Source organism: Odontesthes bonariensis, chromosome 17, assembly GCF_027942865.1.
Source record: "Odontesthes bonariensis isolate fOdoBon6 chromosome 17, fOdoBon6.hap1, whole genome shotgun sequence".
NCBI classification, from domain to species: domain Eukaryota; kingdom Metazoa; phylum Chordata; class Actinopteri; order Atheriniformes; family Atherinopsidae; genus Odontesthes; species Odontesthes bonariensis.
This window is the reverse complement of record NC_134522.1, coordinates 37,042,776-37,064,533: the sequence shown is the minus strand read 5'-3', so window position 1 is coordinate 37,064,533 and position 21,758 is coordinate 37,042,776. Positions and strand designations below refer to the sequence as shown.

General features: G+C 44.1%; 1 protein-coding gene across 1 annotated transcript in view; it reads right to left on the bottom strand.

The window, feature by feature from the left end:
- The window catches only part of haus2 (HAUS augmin like complex subunit 2), a 50,065-nt gene extending 28,544 nt beyond the window's left edge, over window positions 1–21,521 (bottom strand). The window contains exons 1-4 of the mRNA XM_075448553.1: window positions 21,331–21,521; window positions 19,984–20,151; window positions 16,200–16,286; window positions 13,421–13,519 (exon numbers count right to left, since the gene is read on the bottom strand). Coding sequence (XP_075304668.1) covers window positions 13,421–13,519; window positions 16,200–16,286; window positions 19,984–19,986 — 189 coding nt within the window. The 5' untranslated portion in view covers window positions 19,987–20,151; window positions 21,331–21,521. The remainder of the gene's footprint in view (window positions 1–13,420; window positions 13,520–16,199; window positions 16,287–19,983; window positions 20,152–21,330) is intronic.
- Window positions 21,522–21,758: the final 237 nt, after the last annotated feature.

Genomic DNA, 21,758 nt, shown 5'->3' with positions numbered 1-21,758 from the left:
AAGTTCAAACGATAAATACACGATTTAAGTTACTTCAGTACAAATGGCTGATGAGAACATATATTACTCCAGTAGTACAACATCGTATTGATCCTAACACACCTGATCTATGTGTTAAATGTGGTACACATAAAGGGACTCTATTTCATTGTCTTTGGGAATGTTACATTATCCAAGAATTTTGGAAGGAGATAATTATGACTTTGTCTAAGATCACTGATACACATCTTCCACTATGCCCTAAGCTTTGTATTCTGGGACTTTTCCCAGAAAATTGTACACTCAGTAAGTATGAGAAATCAATGGTCATACATTGTATACTTGAAGCTAAACATAAAATCGCTCTCTCATGGAAATCTATGTATAGGCCAAGTAAGCAAATGTGGGCTGAAGGACTCTCACACTGTATAGCCATGGAGAAATTAACATATTTGATCAAGGGGAAATATAACACATTTGTTAAGATCTGGGATTTGTTTATGGAGTTTTTGGAGGGAGGGGGTTTGTCGGAGATTGTATAATTTCTTTTCTTTTTTTTCTTCTTATTCTGCTCATGTTATTCTTTTTACTTTCTTCACTAATGTTAATTTCCGGATTTTGTATCTACTTACTGTTGTCCTTGATGAATATGTCTGTTAATGTGCCTTCTTTTCTTTCTTTCTTTCTTTTGTTTTTGTTTTTGTGGTTTTGTTTTTGTATGTGGTTGTTTATTAATTAAAAGGAAAAAAATCAATAAAGATATTTGTCAAAAAATAATCGTTAGCGCTAGGCATCCAGGACGTTACAAAGACATTCAAAAATTATCTCAAAAATGGGAAAAAAGAACCAAAAATATGTTTCCACCCTGGCCAAAGGATGGCACTTTCGATGTAACTGTCTGTGAAGTTATGGAACAAAGAATCAACGATCACAAATCAAAAAACAAAAGCAAAAAGAGACAGAAAAAGAGGGAGCTTGAATTAGAAATTTTGCACTTCTTTGAAACTGAAGGTCGTTGTTAAAGAAGGAATTTGAAGGAGGGCGTAGCCATACTGAGGGGGGAACAGCCGGTAGTGGAGAAGGTCAAGCAGCATGAGTCTGCAGGACTATATCCAACACTGTCAGGGGTGATGAACATAAAAGGAGATTTCGAAATGAAAAATCAGGAAGTACCTTATGTACGCCCTGAACCACAAACAGCGGCTTTGAGCAGTCAGGGAGCTCCTGAGCCAGGCGCTGTCGGTGGTTCAGATCAGGTTGCAAGGGGAAACCCCCCACAATATCAGGCAGCGTCAGATCAAAAACCATCATGTGATCAATGTTCATCTTGTACTGAACACAGCAGTCCAACAGCTTCAACATCAGCACAGGCCTCAGGTTATCCGAAACCACCATCTGTTGTAGAGTTTAGGAGTCCAACAGCCTCAGCTTCAGCAACGGCACAGGCCTCAGATCACCAAAAAGCACTACACCTAGATCGTACCATCTCTCCCCTAGTAGAAAAATCTGTACGACACGATAGGACTTTACAAGAAAAATCCATACCGCATGAAATGCCTCCCAAACATTGTAGTACGGCCAGGAAGACACCACAGGTTTTAGACTGTTATGCAGAATATGAGGGGAAACTTGCAGAAGATTCATATTGGATAGAGCATAATCATTCCATGGTTGATTTACAGCAAGAGATAAACCAAGCAGAAAAGCAGGTTCAGGAACAGAATCCACCCGGCCAGCAGGGAAACGGCAGGGACAGAGAGTTTAATTTAAGATACCGACCAAATATTCATGCACCACAGAAATATACTGCAGGTAATTATCCGATTTTGGTGAATGGGATGCAGGGACAGTATGTGCCGTGGCAGATGCTCGACCTAGCGGGGCTGGTTGCCAGACTGCCGGACATTCACACAGGTGCAAGCAAATGGATAAGAGGTTTTGAACAAGAAACTGTGGGTAAACTGTTGGCTGTGGGAGACATTAAGGCAGTGTGGGCAAGGTGTTTTGGAACTACTACTATGGAGGCCATTTTGAGAAACAGTATGAATGGCTGGATGGTGGGCCATCGAGCAGATGGAATTGGGTTCGATGCACATCGACCTGCATTGTGGGGAGCTCTGCGAGCTGAGTATCCTACGAAAACGGATCCAAAAGCATTAAAGAGCGACACACTGTTGGATACAGATAATCCAGCGGCGTACGTTGCACGCCAGTTGGAAAAATGGAAACAAGAACTGGAACAAGACACTAACACAGTGCTCAACTCTGTGTTCAGAGACTCTATCCTAGAGGCTCTGCCCGACTCAGTTCGAGCGAGGCTGGAGGATGTGGTAGAGTTGAAATCAATGACACATGCGGCATTCCGGGATAATGTTGTGCATGCTATTAACAAATACAGGCAAAGTGAACGGAAACGGAAGGAGCAGGATAAGAACTTGCAGAGGAAACTCACACAGATGCAGTTGGAAGGACCAAAGGTAGGAGGCCAGGCCCTGATGACACCGGGGACCACTGAACAGGTACCTCCACCCTTTGCACCCTCTACACCTTCTGCACCCTCTGCACCCTCTACACCCTTTCAACCCGTCACACCTCAGGCCTACCCGCAACCACCATACACACCACGGGCAGGAGGACGAGGCCAGTATCGAGCCCACCGAGGGTTCGGGAGAGTCACAGCTGGGAGACGGAGGTCCTCGGGAGCATGTTGGACTTGTGGCGAGGTTGGACACTTTGCTGACAGATGTCCACGAGCACCAGGGAATCAGAATGTGCGGCAGGACCGTGGCCAGTCCCCGCGGGGTGGATCAAGTGGCCCGGCAGCTCCATGGGTGAGTCCAAACTTTGGTTATTAGGGGTGCCCACAGAGTCCTAGAGGGGAGGGTCAGTTTCCAGTCGTAATGGTGGGAGCTGATGAAGAACCGATGCTGCATGTTCTAATTGAGGATGAGCCAACTCCAATGTTGGTGGACACTGGAGCCACATACACTTGTGTAAGTCAACATTATGCCACACACCTCCCCATGTCAAATAAATTTATTGAGACAATAGGATTCTCGGGAATTAAGCAGCTAGTACAAATGACCGCCCCCGTGCGCATCTCCACAGGGGAAAATGAAATCAGGATGCCAATCGGGGTATCTCATCAGACTCCCCTTAACTTGTTGGGGAGGGATGCCCTATGCAAACTAAAAATTAAGATTTGGTGTTCCCCGCAAGGCATAATCTTGGATGAAAGAGGTCTGGAGTTTCCAGAATCGACACAGGCAGACACAGCAAGAATCTATTGGTTGGGAGACATTTCTGAGCCAGTAACAGTGGCTTGGAACAAATGGGAAAAATACATTCAAGTCCAGTGCCCTAAAGCAAGGAAACCCACGCTCGATTATCATTGTACAATGTATTATGATGTTTCAAAAAGTGTAGAGTTCGAAGAGCCATGGGACAAACAAACGGAACACTCGGAGATAAATTTGACAACTCAATACATTATCATTGGAGAATAAGGGGCAGCCATGAATGTGGAATCAAATGCATTTATTTCAAAATGGTACAATGTGCCAGAATCTGCTCCACATGTTACTTTGTTGGTGAATGAGAATTTCAAAGCAAAGGATGTGGGGCCCATGATGAAAACAGCGTTAGGAGTAAGGTGGGAGCGAACAGAGAATCCGTTGATTTTCCAGTCACAGGATGCCACAATGATTAAAATCCTATGCAGCGTATCAGCATTGGCGAAACCGCAGGCTGTTATGGCATTGGCGAACCAATCAGTCCAGACAGCAAAGCAAAGTGAGACAGAAAGGGTTGAGAGTGATCTGTTGAAAGAAATGATAGCTCATGTCCCAAACCAAGTGTGGTCTAAGAATGACGCCGATGTTGGCTTGGTGAAATCTGCTAATCCAGTGAAAGTAGAATTGAGACCTAATGTTAAACTTCCTAATCGTCCTCAGTATCCACTCAAGCCAGAAGCAGAAGAGGGGGTAAGTGGGACAGTAGAAGGTTTTGTAGGAAAAGGAGTGTTGGTCGAGACAGTCAGTGCGTGTAATACTCCAATATTTCCAGTCCTGAAGGCAGACAAATCTAAATACAGGTTAGCACATGACTTGCGCATGATAAACGCGATTGTGGAAGATTGGCCAGCAGAAGTGCCAAATCCATACACACTCCTCACCAACGTGCCTCCTGATGCAAAATTTTTCACAGTAATCGATTTATGTTCTGCATTTTTCAGCGTTCCTCTGGCCGAGAAATCCCAGTATTTCTTCGCATTCACATACAGAGGTAAGAAGTACACTTACACCAGACTTCCTCAAGGGTTTAAACACAGCCCTCATGTGTTTAACCAGCTCCTTAGACAGGACCTAGAGGGCCTCGCATTGAACGGTACCCTACTACGCTATGTTGATGATCTCTTGCTATGCTCACCAACACTTGAGGCGTGTCATCAGGACTCTATGAAGATCCTTGAGAGGCTGGCAGAGGGAGGGTACAAAGTTTCTAAATCGAAACTGCAGTATTGTCAATCTAAAGTAGATTATCTGGGGAGTGTAATCTCGCAGGGAACGATTGCTATTTCCCCAACACACTTGGAGGGAGTAAGTAAAGCACCATGTCCAAAAACAATCGAGGAAATGATGATCTTTTTGGGGATGACAGGTTTCAGTGCAGATTGGATAGAAGATTATGCAATTAAATGCGCTCCCTTGAGAGGGATCATGAAACAATCCAAAGACCAAAGGTTGAAAGCACCACTGGAGTGGACCAGCGAGGCTAAGTTAGCCTTCGAAAGTTTGAAACAGGATTTGCAAAAAGCACCAACACTGGCAATACCAGACTATGAGAAGCCATTTTCCTTATATGTCTCGAACAGACACAACATGTACGATTCTGCAGTGCTGATGCAGTAAACGTGTAGTGGTGGAAGAAAACAAGCCATTGCTTATTACAGTACAAAATTGGATAATGTTGTACAAGGCTGGCCACCGTGTTATCAAGGGTTGGCCGCAGTGCAGTATGCTTATGAGAAAGCATCCACAATAACAATGGGGTATCCAGTCAACATCATGACACACCATAACATCTCAGAACTAATAAATCAGGGAAAGTATGTTGTGACTCAGGCAAGGTGTTTGCAGTTTATGCATCTGTTGACATATCCGGATGTGAGAATACAGAAGTGTACTACATTGAATCAGGCAGATGTCATTCCACTCGAGTTTGAAGGAGAACCACATGAGTGTGTAGCAGAAACTATGAGATATACCAAATTGAGACCTAATTTAGAAGCAACTCCGCTTGGGCGGGCTGACGTCACCTACTTTGTGGATGGTTCATGTTTCAGAGATCATTTGGGTAATCATGCAGGTTTTGCAGTGGTGAAGCAGGAAGGCGGAGACTTTGTGACGGTGAAGGCTGAGAAGTGTGAACAGCCATGTTCGGCACAGTTGGCTGAACTGAAGGCATTAACGGAAGCATGTCGACTGGCGAAGGGTAAGGTTGCAAATGTGTACACAGATTCTGCATATGCTCATGGTATTTGCTATTTGTTTGGAGCAGTTTGGAAGCAGAGAGGGTTCAGAAGGGCAGATGGGAGTCCAGTGCGACACGAGGTCCAAGTGAGGGAGCTGATTGCAGCCATGATGCTCCCCTCGAAACTGGCAGTGATAAAGTGCCAGGCACATCGGAAAGGTAACGAAATGGTCAGTAAAGGTAATAACGCGGCTGATGAAGCAGCGAAAGTAGCATCAGGATGCCAGGTGGCTGTTTTGGCACCAATGGTGTCACTGGAGCCAGTTGTCACGCCAGAAGACATCATTCTAATGCAACAGGGAGCAGGGGTGGGGGAGCACAATGTCTGGACGCGGAGAGGTGCCACAAAGGACGAGAAGGGGTTGTGGAGATCACCTGATGGTCTCCTGGTGGCACCGGTGGCTCTGCTGACAATGCTGATCTCAGATGTTCACAGTGTGCATCACTGTGCCAGGGGAGAGGTAGTGAAAAAGGTAAAACAACAAGGTTATTGGTCACCATACATGCACGCAATGGTTGATGAAGTGTTGGGTCAATGTGAAATCTGTGCACAGAACAATGTGCGAAAGGGTGTAAAGACACCAGTGGGACACATTCCGGTCCCAGAAGGACCCTTTAAGTCATTGGTCATAGACTATGTGGACATGATTAAAACAGTACAAGGGAAAAGGTACATGCTAGTGGTGATTGATCGTTTCAGCCGATGGGTCGAAGCAACTCCATCCAAGGATTTGGGAGCAGAGACGGTCATGAAGTTTTTGGTAAGAGAAGTGATTCCTCGGTTTGGCATTCCAGCGGAGATTAGCTCAGATAATGGCTCAGCATTTGTTCAGAAGGTTGCGAAAGGCATTCTGCAGCAGCTGCGAATCAAGCAGCGCTGTGGGGCCGTTTATCACCCACAAAGTCAAGGGATGGTTGAGAGAATCAATGGAACTTTGAAAGTGAAATTGAATAAAATCTGTGCTTCAACTAAACTAAACTGGGTAGATGCTTTGCCGCTTGCACTAATGAGCTATTGTATGCAGACTCATAGAGTCACGCACCTAACACCGCATGAAATGCTAACGGGTCGACCCATGCCGGCACCTCAGTTGAGAGGTCCATTTAAAGGGCCCCCACTTGAGCAGCTGCAAACAGAGTTGAAAGCTTACATGAGGCAACTGACTGCAATCCACAGAACAATCTATCTACAGGAAAAGTCCACAGACGTGAGTCTCGTACAGCCGGTTGAGAGACCAGTGGTGCCGGGCGACCAGGTGTACATCAAAGTATTCCGAAGGAAGTGGCACGAGCCAAGACGAGAAGGACCGTACGCAGTGGTGCGAGCAACGCCGACGGCAGTTCAAGTGGAAGGTAGCAACACATGGTACCATTTGAATCACTGCACTAAGGTTCGGGCTAAATGCACAGACGGAGTTAAGCCCGAGGGGAAGGATGAACAAAAGGAAGATGTTAAGATTTCTGACACTGATGAGCATCCAGGTGTGGGTGTTGGCCGACGGCATGGGCTCAGGAGAGCAAGGCCAGGAGATGTGGGACGGGATCCCGCATCCAGGGGAGGCGGGAAGGGGTCCCGTGAGGATACCACCCCGCAGGGGAAGTAGCCAGCCTGGGTCAGATGAGTATGATGCAACAAGACACACCCACTCAGACCATGCCACGCCACAAACTTTGCCAGCAATACACACTAGAGCTAGTCGTGAAAAGGCAGATGTTAAGCTTGAATTTAAGTACGTTGGAATAAAGGATGGTGAGGAAGTGTGGATCATGGGTCCGGTGGAGGAGATGACCAAATCACCGCCTCCGGACGCTACAACGAAGGGACAATCTGGGAAGATCAGGGAGTCCTCGGGCCAGAAAGGAGTTGTTCATAATGGTGGTAAGAATAGGAAGATGTCTCGTGAAAATCTAGGGGGACTTGATGCCATTAGAACTACAGGACGGAATAATCATGTTAATCCAAGAACATATGGAGGGTACATGCACAGGAAGAGACAGGAAAACAGTGTAAGTGTGGAAGATGGTTTGTGGGGGAAGGCAGCACAGAATATGTGGTATAGGTGGACATGGTACACTACGAGAGAACTAACGGCGACGGAGTGCAGACGCTCCGGGGGCATTGCCTGTTGTTGTTCCAGAGCCACACACCTTCAGGGACTGTGCAGTGGTCCAGCAACGGGAATGCAGAGAAGGTAGGTTTGCACCTCAGAAGGATAAATGGTTATTGTTTGAGCTTCCGATGTGTGGGATTAAGTGCAGATTGATGTTTGGGGCAAATAAATTACAGGACTTTTTCAAAAAAGGGAGGGGCCACAAATTGGAGTTGTCCTGTGCTGAATTTAATCTTAGTACAACACAGGATGGGCCTCCGACTGATTATAGAGTAGATTACGATGGTGAGTTTGAATGCTTCACGAGTGGTGGATTTACTAATGACAGTGGAACTCACGTAGGTAATACTACCGTTAAATGCAACGTCACATGGGTTTTATCTTGGTTTCCACACGCAAATATGAAACCAATATTTATCAGGACACCTGTGTGGTATGAAAATCCGGTTCCTTTGGATAAAAAATGTGAGGATATAGAAATGACAATTCCGACTCTCTACCTGTTTGGGGATCAGACACACCCAATAGCGGATAGTTATTGGATGTGTGGAGAGGACGTTTTGTTAAACGTGTTACCCAACAGGTGGATAGGCCTGTGTGCACTTGTGAGGATGAAAACTTCGGTTGTGTTAGTGTATGACAAGGTAAACGAGTTACTGGGGTTGGATGTGGAAAAGGGGAGAGTTAAAAGATCTAGTGGTGACTACATCATGGATAAGCATGTTTACTTGGATGCAATAGGGCAGCCGAGAGGGATTCCTTTTGAGTTCAAAGCACGCAGTGAGGTTGCAGCTGGATTTGAGTCTCTTTTGCCGTGGATCACGATTAACAAAAATGTGGAGTGGATTAATTACATATACTACAACCAACAGAGAATTCTTAACTACACAAGTGAAGGGCTCGCAGCCTTTGGAGAACAACTACATGAGACGAGTAGGATGGCTTGGCAGAACAGACAGGCTTTGGATTGGATATTAGCGGAGAAAGGTGGCGTTTGCCAGATGGTTGGGGAAAAATGTTGTACATTTATACCCGGGAACACTGCAGCTGATGGTACGTTTACAACGGCCATGAAGAAGATCAGGGAGCTGAAAGAGGAGCTGAAGAGTAATGCTGGTGGTAGTGAAGGGTGGTGGACTGGTCTGGATGGGATTTTGGGAGAGTGGGGAGCGATGGCAGTGAAGGCGGGATTAGCTATATTGTCAATAGTCATAATGGTCGCCCTATTGGTGTGTTGCATTATACCCATTCTGAGAAGGTGGTTGCTGCAAGTGATGTTCAAACGGAGTATGGAACAAACCAGGAGGCAGATGACCATGCGAGACCAGGTCTGAGGACCAACGCATGGGAGAACGGGCCAACGAATGAAGGTTACCAACGGACAGTTCACATGATTCTTTCCTCGAGGGTGGAACCAAGTATAGTCTGATAGGGAGAAGAGATGCTGAAGATCTCTTTGATTGGGAGTGATGTACTGGCGACCTCTCCTCTCAGAGTTAGCTTAGCAGTTCCAGACCCAGCCGGACGGATGTTCGGCCAGGAGCAGACGATCCCAGGGTACGGGAGATGGGACGGGACTGGAAGAGCTGCATTACATTGCTTTTTATTACTGTGGTTGTGTGATAATCCATAATTTTATGTATTGTACTGGATACGAAACTGTGATTAATCGGTTTGATGGTCGTTAATTCATTCTATGTTTATTATCAATCAAAACTGATCACTGATATGTACATTGCCAATTGTGTCAGTCAACTGTTCGGAGTGCGACCTTGGTAAAGTGGTCGGTCACCAAGTGGGGTGGGGCCGTAGGTGAGTTTTCCCAAGATAAGAACATGAGTTACGAAAGTAGCAGCCGGTGGGTTTTTCGCACCTATGCACTGCGAACAGTGGACAAGTGTGATGGCAATGTAAAACTTGTAGTGTTGTTGAATTACATATCGTTTAATTTAATTTAATCATTTAATGTGATTCGAGTACACATATATATATATATTCCTTTTCATTTATTCAAAATGGTTCCGTTGATTGATATTGTAGAATTATTAGGACGATTTAGTGTTGATTATGTAATTAATTCTTAATTAACTATGTGGGATGATTTTCTTTCATTTTAGATTAGTTCTTTATTAAATCACTGATAAGTGATTTCAGGGGGGACTATGTGGGAGAAGGATGTCATGACATCCTCATGACATCTGGCCTAGTTACATCTTGTGCTTTGTTGTTCGGCTCATATGAATATGGGTAAAAGGTAGTATGGGCTGTTTACATTTAGAGCAGACGCTCGGCGTCGCAGAGAGAGATTGGGGCCGGATGACGCATGCATGTTATGATTAAACCAGTATAAAGTTGGTTCACAGTATGAAGACGGTGGACATTTTGTACATTCTGTATGCATATTTGCTGTGACAGTTTGTTCAATAAACTCCCCAATGGACTGCTGACCGACAGCGTACTCGTCTCTACTTTCTCCACAACAGGCCAAGGATGAGGAAGGTCTTGTTGGTCTTCGTCTCCATCTCCCGATACGCTCTCGCCATCTTTTTCTGAATCAGACATTGTGGCGTGGCATACACTTCGCGCAGCTTCGCGTTTGCAGTTTGTAGAACACCTGCTTGCTTCTGACGAATGACGATTTCCTTGTGTGTCAGCACAAATTTGACACATAGCCTAACCGATGAGTGTTTGCGTTATATGATCCATCAAATTACACTCGTTCTCACTAGGTGTGGATGGCGCACATGACGTGAAATACATAAACATTTAACTGAAGCCAAGAGTTAAAAAAAAACAAAAAAAACTGAAGCCAAGAGTAACGAGGCTGTTTGTTTTGAAAATGTAAGGAATAGAAAGTACAGATACTTGTGTGAAAATGTAATGAGTAGAAGTCAGAAGTAGGCAGAAAAATAAGTAATGGAGTAAAGTACAGATACCTAAAAAGTGTACTTAAGTACAGTAACGAAGTATTTGTACTTCGTTACTTGACACCTCTGAACCTTGGCAGTGCTAAAGGACGACTGGGTTGGTGGAGAACCGCCTAAGATCTTAGTTGCTTAACGGGTTTAGACCTTTCTACAGGTTTCATGTGACCATGATTCAGGGCAGGATGTAAGAGAGGCTGCGTGTCCTGTCCTCACTGTGGGCTCGTTGCCCGGGACGTCTGAAGAGGAAGGTGTTCCAGAGCCTGATGACAGTTTGTTGTAGGTGGTTCTGAGTCTCTCTGCAATATGGACAAGTTGTCGTCTCATTTACCTGAATTTAAACTTTGTGAGCTATCGGATTTGATGCAAAACAAAAGACATCCCTGTTTGTTTGGGGATGTTCCCTGTCGCGCAGACTGGATTGAGCACGACGTGGATGTTGGAGATGCCCAACCTATTAAACAGCGGTTTTATCGTACGTCACCAGATAAACTTAAATACATCCACTCTGGAGTATCTTTATGCTTCAAAATTATATTGCTGGTTCGTCATCTTTAAATTGGTCTTCCCCATGCATTTTGGTGCCAAAGCCAGAAAAAACATCAAGGTTTTCTACAGACTTCAGGAAAGTAAATTCTGTTACAAAACCAGATTGCTTCCTATCATCCTGAATGGATGATTGCATAGATCAGGTTGGGTCTGCCAGGTTTGAGAGCAAATTGGATTTGCTTATGGGGTAGTGGCAGGTGCCGTTGAGAGAGTGTATACAAGAAATATCTGCGTTTATCCCACCATCTGTCTATATTCTGATCGAGTGATGCCCTTCAGGTTATGGAATGCTTCCACGACATTCCAGCGCCTGATGAACCGGGTTGTATCAGGACCGGAAGGTTGCTCTGTTTAACAGGGTGACTTGTTGTTTACAGCAACACCTGGCACTCATCTTCTGCATATTCGCTATTTGACTGGCTGGTTGAGGCAAAGCTCACCATTAAAGGGGAACTCCGGGGCATTTGAAGCGTGTTTCCATTGCTAGGGGTTGTCAAATAGTGATAGTAGGACACAGAGAGGTGCGTATCAGCGCTCCCTGTGTGGAGATCGCTCTGTCCGCACAGCATGTCATGCGAGGCTAATACGTGGTGGCTAAGGGGCAAGCGCTAACCCTTCCACGTAAAACAACAACTTGCACACTGCAGAAACGTCACACCACTTTATAACCCATCCGACAATAAAGTCACAAGCCTTACCATCAAAACCATATGCATGGTTCTCACATTACTGGCATGGGGACGTTACAAAACAACTTTATAAACAGCATGTAACTCACCGGCTGGTTGTAGGCTCGCGCATGTGAAAGCCCAAAAGAGTCGATGGAGAATAATCCCATATACAAAACAGTTATATTCTCTAGAAAAACTGCGTTCAAGTATTTAAAACATTACAAGAATATTACTGGGCATGTATTGTTGTAATGTTTTAAATACTTGAACGCAGTTTTTCTAGAGAATATAATTGTTTTGTATATGGGATTATTCTCCATCGACTCTTTTGGGCTTTCACATGCACGAGCGTACAACTAACCGGTGAGTTACATGCTGTTTATAAAGTTGTTTTGTAACGTCCCCATGCCAGTAATGTGAGAACCATGCATATGGTTTTGATGGTAAGGCTTGTGACTTTATTGTCGGATGGGTTATAAAGTGGTGTGACGTTTCTGCAGTGTGCAAGTTGTTGTTTTACGTGGAAGGGTTAGCGCTTGCCCCTAGCCACCACGTATTAGCCTCGCATGACATGCTGTGCGGACAGAGCGATCTCCACACAGGGAGCGCAGATACGCACCTCTCTGTGTCCTACTATCACTATTTGACAACCCCTAGCAATGGAAACATGCTTCAAATGCCCCGGAGTTCCCCTTTAACTGGCAAAATGTGAGCTTGCCAAGGCAACAGTGACATATCTTGGCCGTGTGGTGGGACAAGGTGGTGGCAAATAAACAATATCCGCCACCTACAGCGCTTTTTGGGTCTGGCTGGGTTTTTGTAAAATCTTCTCAACCGTTGTTTCCTTTGACTGAACTGCTGAGGGTAAGGCTAAATGTGTTTGGTGTCAGCAAGCTTTTGATAATGCCAGGGCGTTGTTATGTTCCTCTCCTGTTTTAGCAGCTCCTCGTTTTGAGATGGACGCGAACCAGGTGGGAGCAGGAACCGTTTTGCTACAACAGAACAATTTGGATGTGGTGAGAACAGTTAAAAGAAGTTTAACCGTTATCAAGTTAACTATTCTGTAATCAAGAAAGGAACACTTATTTCGGCCTTGGAGAATTTTGAGATCTCTGTGGGAGCTGGAGGACGACCTCTGGTGGTTTACAAAGATCATAACCCCTTGATATTTCTGCAGTCCTTCAGATGCCCCAGTTACTTGTTTTTATGGCTTTAACGCCTGTAGAACTTTGAGATTGTTTTTATGATGTAAAGTGTTTCTCAAATAAAATGCAGCACATCCTTCCTCCCCCACAAAGGCTTGATTTCTTTTGCTTTTTGTCTGCTTACATTTTACCAGCCTCGTGCGTCCACCTCTCCATCTCTGATGTTCCTGATCTAACACATTCCACAGTTTAGGTTTGCTTTTGTATGATGTTTTTTTGCTTAAATAAATGACCTTTAATTGGCTTTTTGGCGTCCTTTCCCATTTTTGTCAGAACTCCTGAGCCAGGTTGCGACACATAATGGTTTATGTTGATTTTTTCATGCAGTTTGAACAGGAAGACTTCAGGGACACACACCATCGCAGAATGTTGTGTTATGTTTTACCAACTGATTTTTCTACACTTTTCGAGTCCAGATAAACAATAAGTGGGATCACAGCAAAGCATACCTCATCCAGTTGTTTCTGCATGCTGATTCTCTCCACAGCTTCCTCAAGGTGAGCAGAAAAGGAGGGGTTTATATCAGAGAGAGCAGAGTCTATTTCCTCCTACGGAAAGGGGAAAAAAAAACAGAAAATTATGATTTTCTAAGGCATCAGAATCAGAACACATCTGACCTCATCAATTCCTCTATTGGTGTTGGCGGGTGCTAGCAGGACTGCACTGAATGAGAGACTCACAAGTTGCTTTTAAAACACAGCCAAACTACAAAATCCTTTCTCTCATACAGTGAGAAACAAATGAAACACTTTTGATCTTGTGGTGTAAAAGGAGGAGACAAACATCGCCAGTCAGAGCAAGATCCCTGCCCCACGGCACAATGTCTTTCTCTGCATCTGTCCTGCATCTGTGTCAAAGGTAAGTGAACCTGTGATCTGCGTCAGCAGTGTTACAGGAGGGGGTGAACGGTGGGAGAAATGTTGCCAACGTTCTCCCTGGGATGTCGTGGTACTTTTATTTACAGCTTAAATCACTGCGCAGAAGCATCATTTTAACTCATTTAACGCGTGATTTTCAGGTTACACAGCAAAAGTACTACATGTGTTCCATCAGAGCCAAACTACACACACCTAACATTGGCATCCTCCAAGCTTTACTCTCTCTACATGCACAACTGCTCTGACCGCCAGCATTATGAAATGTGCATACAGCATGGTGGTGTTAGGGCTGATCCACAACAATGATGAGGCAGCAAAACTGTCATCCTGAAGCTGGGAGAACAACCTGGACCTAAATGTCTCCAACACCCTTAGTGTTGGTGGTGAGCATCAGGAGGGAGGAGCGGCATCCCTAGTACGCACCACTCCAGATCAACGGGTCTCCGATGGAAAGAGTAAGAGGCTAAATGTTCCGTACTGATCTCTGAGGACTTTTCCTGGTCAACACACATCTCCACGGTGCTGAAGAAGGTTAGGCAGCGCTTGCATCACCTGACACGGCTGAAGAAACTCCACAGTGATACAACCAGCCTTCTACTGTGATTACTGGGAGCATAAAAGTCTAATCAGGTTGATGCACTGTGCCAAATGCATCACCAAGACTGCACGACCTGACCTCCAGGACATCTACATCCAGGCAATGCAGGTCTAGGGCACTACGGATTGTCAAAGATGTTCACCATCCCATCTATAAACTGTTTCAGAGGTTACCTTCAGGGAGCTTTTTTCCCAGGCCATGTGATCAATGAAAAATTACACCTATGAGCAGGGCCGTAGCCAGGATTTTGGAATAGGCGAGGTCCATGTGTGGCCGAAATTTTTACTATATATATATATATTTTAATTATATAGTTTTTAATATATAGCCTACATTTATGTATATGTACAATATATATTTATATTTTTTAATGTATTTATTAAATTACAGGTCACACAAGAGTTGTATTGTTTAAATGTCTTTTCATTGTATAAACCAGCATTTATTTTTTTAAATGTACTGTACTAAATTTACATTTTTTTTATAGTACACCACCATGTTTTTAAATAATATAGGGGGTAACTTTGAACTTGTTGAACTGAATGATAAATGGTAGTGATATTCCAAAATAAAAATAATACTCAAGTAGAAATAAATCATTGCAAATTACAGCCCCTAAAAGTACAAATGGCATCACCTAAAATCTCAACAATCAACTTTTTCATCAAATGCAGGCTGAATCCTCCTATCACCAGAGGCATCCCACCGTCGAAGGATATTCTCCCGGTCCACTTCCACACGCGCGCTTTGTGTTATTTTTTTTCTCTCTTAGTTCTGCACAAGTAAACGCAAAAAGCCGAAAGTCTATCAACGTATATCATAGGCCTTCCCATTTACAATCAAATTACCTTTCACGGATAGTCTATGCTTTTACATGAGCCTATGTTTTTAATGTTCATATTTTATGCAGCTGATGGTGTCAGTCGGTCTTTTTTTTTCTCCACTAACCAAATGACGGCTTCTTAAAAACAGTGACTTATCAAATTGCTTCACAAAGTTGTAAAAGAAGACATCATAGCCTACTCATAACTCATTATGCATAGGCTACTGTTTTAAAACTGTTGGCTTGGTTGCGCCCAAGTGCTGCGCTTGCGCAGGCTTTATCACTTGCGATGTCTGCTGAATTGCGTTCTCTTCCACGAATCGCACCACTCCACTCGCACAGTCTTTTTCACTCACACAGGCAAGAAACGAAAACAAAGCCCATGGATGTTAACCACAATCTGCAAAGCACGTTTCACAGAGATTTTGAGGTTTTTTATGTTTGATTCAGTTGGGCATTTTTGGCGGTCCAAAAAGAAACAAAAAAAAAACCCTCGGATGAAATAAGGCAGGTCCAGACCTCACTGTCCTCTAATGTCGCTACGGCCATGCCGATGAGCACTTATATTGCAAGTACAGATAAAAATTGGAATATTGTGAAAAAGTTCTATATTTTTGTCACTCATTTCAGAAAGTGACACTCATATTATATAGATTCCTTACATGGAGTGAAATATTTCAAGCCTTTGTTCCTTGTCATTTTGATGATCATGGCTTACAGATTTGTCAGGATCTGGGTGTTTTTAGTGGTGTTTTTGGACTTCTTAGTTATTGGTTCTATTTTTGTCAAACATTTACTGATAACCTCTACATGTGGGAACCTTGAAGATCCTGTTGAGATCCTGTTGTCCCAGAGTGTTGGAGGCTGAACCCAGTGGAATACATCAGGAGCAAATATTTCGCAGGAAAAGTTTAAGGGGATCTCCCTACCTGACATGCAGCCCCCACGGATACACATCTTGAGAGCAACCTGGCAGCTGGAGTCACAGAGAACAGAGACAAATCCCACTGATGCATCTGTAATACAGAAGAAACATGTAATATATAATAATATATCAAATTAATACATAAAATCCATTAAATGAACTTACACATCTATGAGTTTGGTTATATAGGGAATCTCCGCTTTGCATCTGACCAAACTAAGCTAAAGAAACCCAGGTTCAGGGAGAGTTCAGTCCCAATCCCGGCTCATCTCCTCAGCTACATTCTTTCTCTCCTAGGTTTCTGCTCAGTTTACTTCTCCTCAGCTACATTCTTTCTCTCCTAGGTTTCTGCTCAGTTTACTTCTCCTCAGCTACATTCTTTCTCTCCTAGGTTTCTGCTCAGTTTACTTCTCCTCAGCTACATTCTTTCTCTCCTAGGTTTCTGCTCAGTTTACTTCTCCTCAGCTACATTCTTTCTCTCCTAGGTTTCTGCTCAGTTTACTTCTCCTCAGCTACATTCTTTCTCTCCTAGGTTTCTGCTCCGTTTACTTCTCCTCAGCTACATTCTTTCTCTCCTAGGTTTCTGCTCAGTTTACTTCTCCTCAGCTACATTCTTTCTCTCCTAGGTTTCTGCTCAGTTTACTTCTCCTCAGCTACATTCTTTCTCTCCTAGGTTTCTGCTCCGTTTACTTCTCCTCAGCTACATTCTTTCTCTCCTAGGTTTCTGCTCAGTTTACTTCTCCTCAGCTACATTCTTTCTCTCCTAGGTTTCTGCTCAGTTTACTTCTCCTCAGCTACATTCTTTCTCTCCTAGGTTTCTGCTCCGTTTACTTTTCCTCAGCTACATTCTTTCTCTCCTAGGTGTCTGCTCAGTTTACTTCGTCAGACTGCTGGTAGGTCACTATATATATTTTCCTTTTGGGTTCTCTTGGCAGTTAGCAACCAGATTCGAGGCACATTATTGCCAACAAGTGGACTGGAGTGTCCATAAAGCAGGCTCTGTACATGGATCAACTGAAAAGTGTCATGCTGATCACAGAGCTCGACGGAAATTTAATCTCAGTCTAATTGTTTTAATCGCCCAGCTCGAAACTGAACTAAATTTTTCTTCCCAAACTGTCGAAGTAGTTGACTTATTTGCTGTTTTCTTTCCTGTTTCGTACTTTTGCCCTGCACAGACAACACGCATCCTTCATGGAGCATTGCAGCCATACATTTACACACCACTGATTAGGGATGTCCCGATCCGATCACGTGATCGGAAATCGGGGCCGATAGTATGTAGATAGACATGTACTTGTAGATAGACATGTACTTGTAGATAGACATGTACTTAAGAGCCAACTCAACAAACTATATTAAAGCTGCGGTCGGCAACTTTTTTTAGTCATATTAGCTTGAACTGTCATGGGATTCTGGAAGTAGAATATTAAATAGGCTGTTTAGGAAAAATAACGAAATCTGTAGCTCCCTCTGAAGCCTGTAATCATGCTTGCAAAAACCGAGCGCTCCCGGCTGTTTTTAACCAATCAAGTTAGGGTGGAGGAATCCTACCTGTCAATCACAGCTTGTGCACACGCTGCTGAGCGTGAGTCTGCCCCAGCTTGTGTGCGCTCACACTGGTGTGAACTCACGTGCACAACCTCATCCACAGAGGGGGAGGGGTTTGGGGGGCGATTCGGAGCTTGTTAGAGGTTGGGGGAGGGACCTGAAAGTTGTATAAGTTCGAATTTTCCGACTTTAGACTCGCAATTTTGAAAACCTGCCGACTGCAGCTTTAGGAATGGGAAAAAGAATTGGGAACTGTAATCACCTCTGAAGACTGGACAAATATAATTAACATGTGCACGCATGTGTCTAGGAACGCAGGCATATGTGAGCATATCTGTTCTGGCTTTTTATTTTTGTTTTGTACAAGAAAATTGAAAAAAATAAAGTATATATAAAAAATAAATAAATAGGTTCAACTCATATCAACACTCAGCATGCTCCTTCAGTAAAACAGACCTCACATCCTCCCTGTCACACCTCCATAATGTCCCCCTCTACCTCAGCCATGGATCTTAATACAGCCTCACCAACATCTCCACCCACATCAGGACACAATAAGACCCCCGCAGCAGCATCCCCCTCCAGCCTGTGTGTCTCCAGCTGCCAGGTGAAGAAGCAGCTGGAGAACCAGAACCACAACAAGGCTGCAGGTCCAGATGATGTCAGCCCTGGGGTCCTGAAAGCCTGTGCAGAACAGCTATGTGGGATTCTACAGCATCTCTTCAACCTTAGCCTGAGTCAGGAGGAAGTTCCAGTGCTGTGGAAGACATCCTGCCTTGTTCCAGTACCTAAAAAACCTCCTCCACCTGCCCTCAGTGACTACAGACCAGCTGCCCTAACACCCCACATCATCAACCTCTTCAGTGAGCCCAGTCTCATCTGGACAAAGCAGGCAGCACTGTGAGGATCGTGTTCTTTGATTCCTGCAGTACTTTTTGATACAGTTCAGCCTGTACCGTTACGTAAGAAGCTGCATAAAAAAAACACAAAAAAAACAGGTGGATGCCTCCACAACCACCTGGATTATTCGCTGAATATTTGACCGATTTCCAAACGTATTGATTTGTTGAAAACGTCACACATGTAGCTATGATACAGGGTGCTTGGATATTTTAAAAATGCTGCTTTTCTTCCAGTGGACTTGCCTCAGCGATTCCCTGAAGCTGAAGCTCATTCTAATGATGTGAGTATCTGCATGTAATATTTTATGTACTGAAATACACACGAGTACACATTAAAACACACTGTAGTGTGTTATGTCCCCGTCACTTAGACTTGGACAGCTTAGCTGATATCCAGGGTGCAAACCGTGGGGCTGAGGGATGGAATGAAGAATGTGGGCCAGCTACATCAGTGAGTGATGAGTTATAAACATCACCATTTCCATCCCTCTTTCCTCTAGGACCACAATTATGCTTTGCATGCTCCTCCCACTGTTCTAAAGGCCAGACTTAGGTAAGCTCTGGCTGGAGAAGAGGAAGAGCACGCTCCGGGAGCGAAGGGCAAAGAAAAATGTGCACGCTCTTCTCGAATATCTGAGGGAGAAAAAACTCAAATGAAGAGCTGAAAGAAAGGCTTGGATGCTACTGGGGTAAAATGGAAATACTAATTTGAATATTTTCTTTTGACCTAATTTTATATAGGTTCTTTAAATAAAGACCTGAATACACCTGAAGGTTGTCTGGGTTCTTTTCGTTCTATGTCTGTCTGTCTGTCTGTGTGACGTTTGACAAACACATCCCGTGATATCGTTATCACGAGATAACAGTGCATAAAAAATAAATCCATGGCCGTTTTCGGCTTCCGTAACATAACACGGCGTGACATATTCTCACCTGCTCTATTATTACATGTCCATGACTTTGGGGATGCAGGACACAGATACACTGTGGCCACAAAATGCAGTCTGTTGTTTGCTGTACTCACAATACTGGCTGAGTTCTATGCTACGGAGATTCTATCACTTATTAACCCATTTCATTTGGTCTCAATTTCACTTTAAACTTGGGAAAAGGACATGCTAACCTACGATCCATTGAGTGTCTTTTATCAGAGGAAACTTTCAATACCTCCTCACTTGAAACGCAAACAAAACATTGGTTAATACTGAAAATGGTGGTCAAAACGTCATTACTCTTTCTACGCATTTTTGACTCGTGACCAAACAATATTTTCCCCACTGTTTTCACCTGGTGGGCGCCGAAAACAAAAGATAAACATCAGGAATATACTCTTACCATCCAGGGTCCTTATCCAAAATCACATTCAGCTAGTCTTCTTCTTCTTCTTCTTTTGTAGTTTTTATTGGCAGTTTGCATACAAAGTGCACTACCGCCACCTACCGGGCTGAGGTGTGAGCCAATGGGATTAATTTAAACTTGGCCTGATCATAAAGAGAGAAAATACTGCAAGAGAGAAAGGAAAGAAAAAGGAAAATTCATTCAGCTAGTCAGTTCAGCCCACAAACATAAACAAACTCCAATTTCCGTATCTTTTCCCGCCAATAAACGTCACTTCCTTTTCCGCAAGTGAAATCGCCATATGACGGCATAGACAGATGGACGGGCTCTGATATGGGATCAGAGAGTCTCTATCAGAGAGTCTCTATTATGAGGAGAGGGAAAACTGGCGGCTATTTCCGGGTGGTACTGCACTCTAGGGGCGCCAACGAAGCAGTGCAGAGCACGCCGAACTCTATGGTGGTACTATGAAATCCACCTTAGATGCAGCCATTGCTTTTGATAGAATTTTTTATATTTTTTCATTTTAATTTTCCTAAAGGCAGGATAAATTATCCTTTCAAACGGCACTTGGTTTGATTTTTTAGACTCACTAGATTTGTTTTTACAATACAAATTTATTGTCAGTATTGCATCCCGAGTGACGTCACGCATGTGGCGAGCTAGCAGAGAGGTGTTAGCTCAAATAGTTACAGATTTCAGCACAGCCCTTTTACATACTCTCTGACTAGCCTCTGGTTTAGCTTTGGTTGTTGTTAGCGGCACCAGGTTAGCACTCTGGCACAGTGGACGAGTGCCGTAAAGCAGCCGGTCGTAATCAGCCATGCGTTCTTCAGATTCCGTTAACTGCTAGCGGAATCACTGACTCGCAAATGCCAGACCTGTAAGAAAACAGAAAGCTATAACTCCCAGGTTATTGTACTTTCGATACAAATCCACATCCCTCTGTCAGAAATCCTGTGCTTGGTTTACGTCAAGTTTCTGTAAATTTGTTTTTGCCGCTGAACTATATGCAATACATGCATAATCTAACGCAGATCTAATGAGGGCAATATATACATGCTTTAGTGACATCATAGTGGCGCCCCAATCACTCCCCACTAGACATCTAAGTAGGGCTGGCTCCAAGATGGCGCTGTCATCGGTCGCAGCCACGAGAACAGCTATCGGACAATTTTAATTTAATATGTAAGAACCTGTCACAGAGCTTGAAAGGTACTCAAGACGGTGGAATCTGAAGCTACACGGGGTAACCGAACAACTGGAAGACAAAAATGTGCGTCAAGAAGTCATCCGTATCTGCCAGAAGGTGGCACCAGAGGAAGGCGAACGTCTCCCTCATACCATTGATTTCGTGCATCGCCTTGGAGAGAAGAAGGAGAATGGCCGCAGAAGCATCATCCTGCAATTCTGCTCACGAGTGGCGAGAGATGCTGTGTGGGTAGCAGCAAAGGGGTGTGCCTTCCTTCAAGAAAACAACCTGCGCTTCGCGGAGGATCTCTGCAAAGCTGACAGGGAGTCGAGGAAAGCGTTGTGGCCGTTCGTGGAAAAAGCCAGGAAGAAGGGGAAAAAAGCCTACTTTGTAGGCGGCCGTGCCTTCATTGAAAAAAAGGAAATGACTCTGCAGGGAGGTATCATGCCATAATGCTGTCTCCAACAGGTGATTGTTCACTGACTGAACGTTAACTGTTTACACAAAGTTTTGCGGGCCTATATGTTGGCGCCTTTATGGTTCTTACTTTAAAAAAAAAAAAAAGAAGGGTTGATACGAT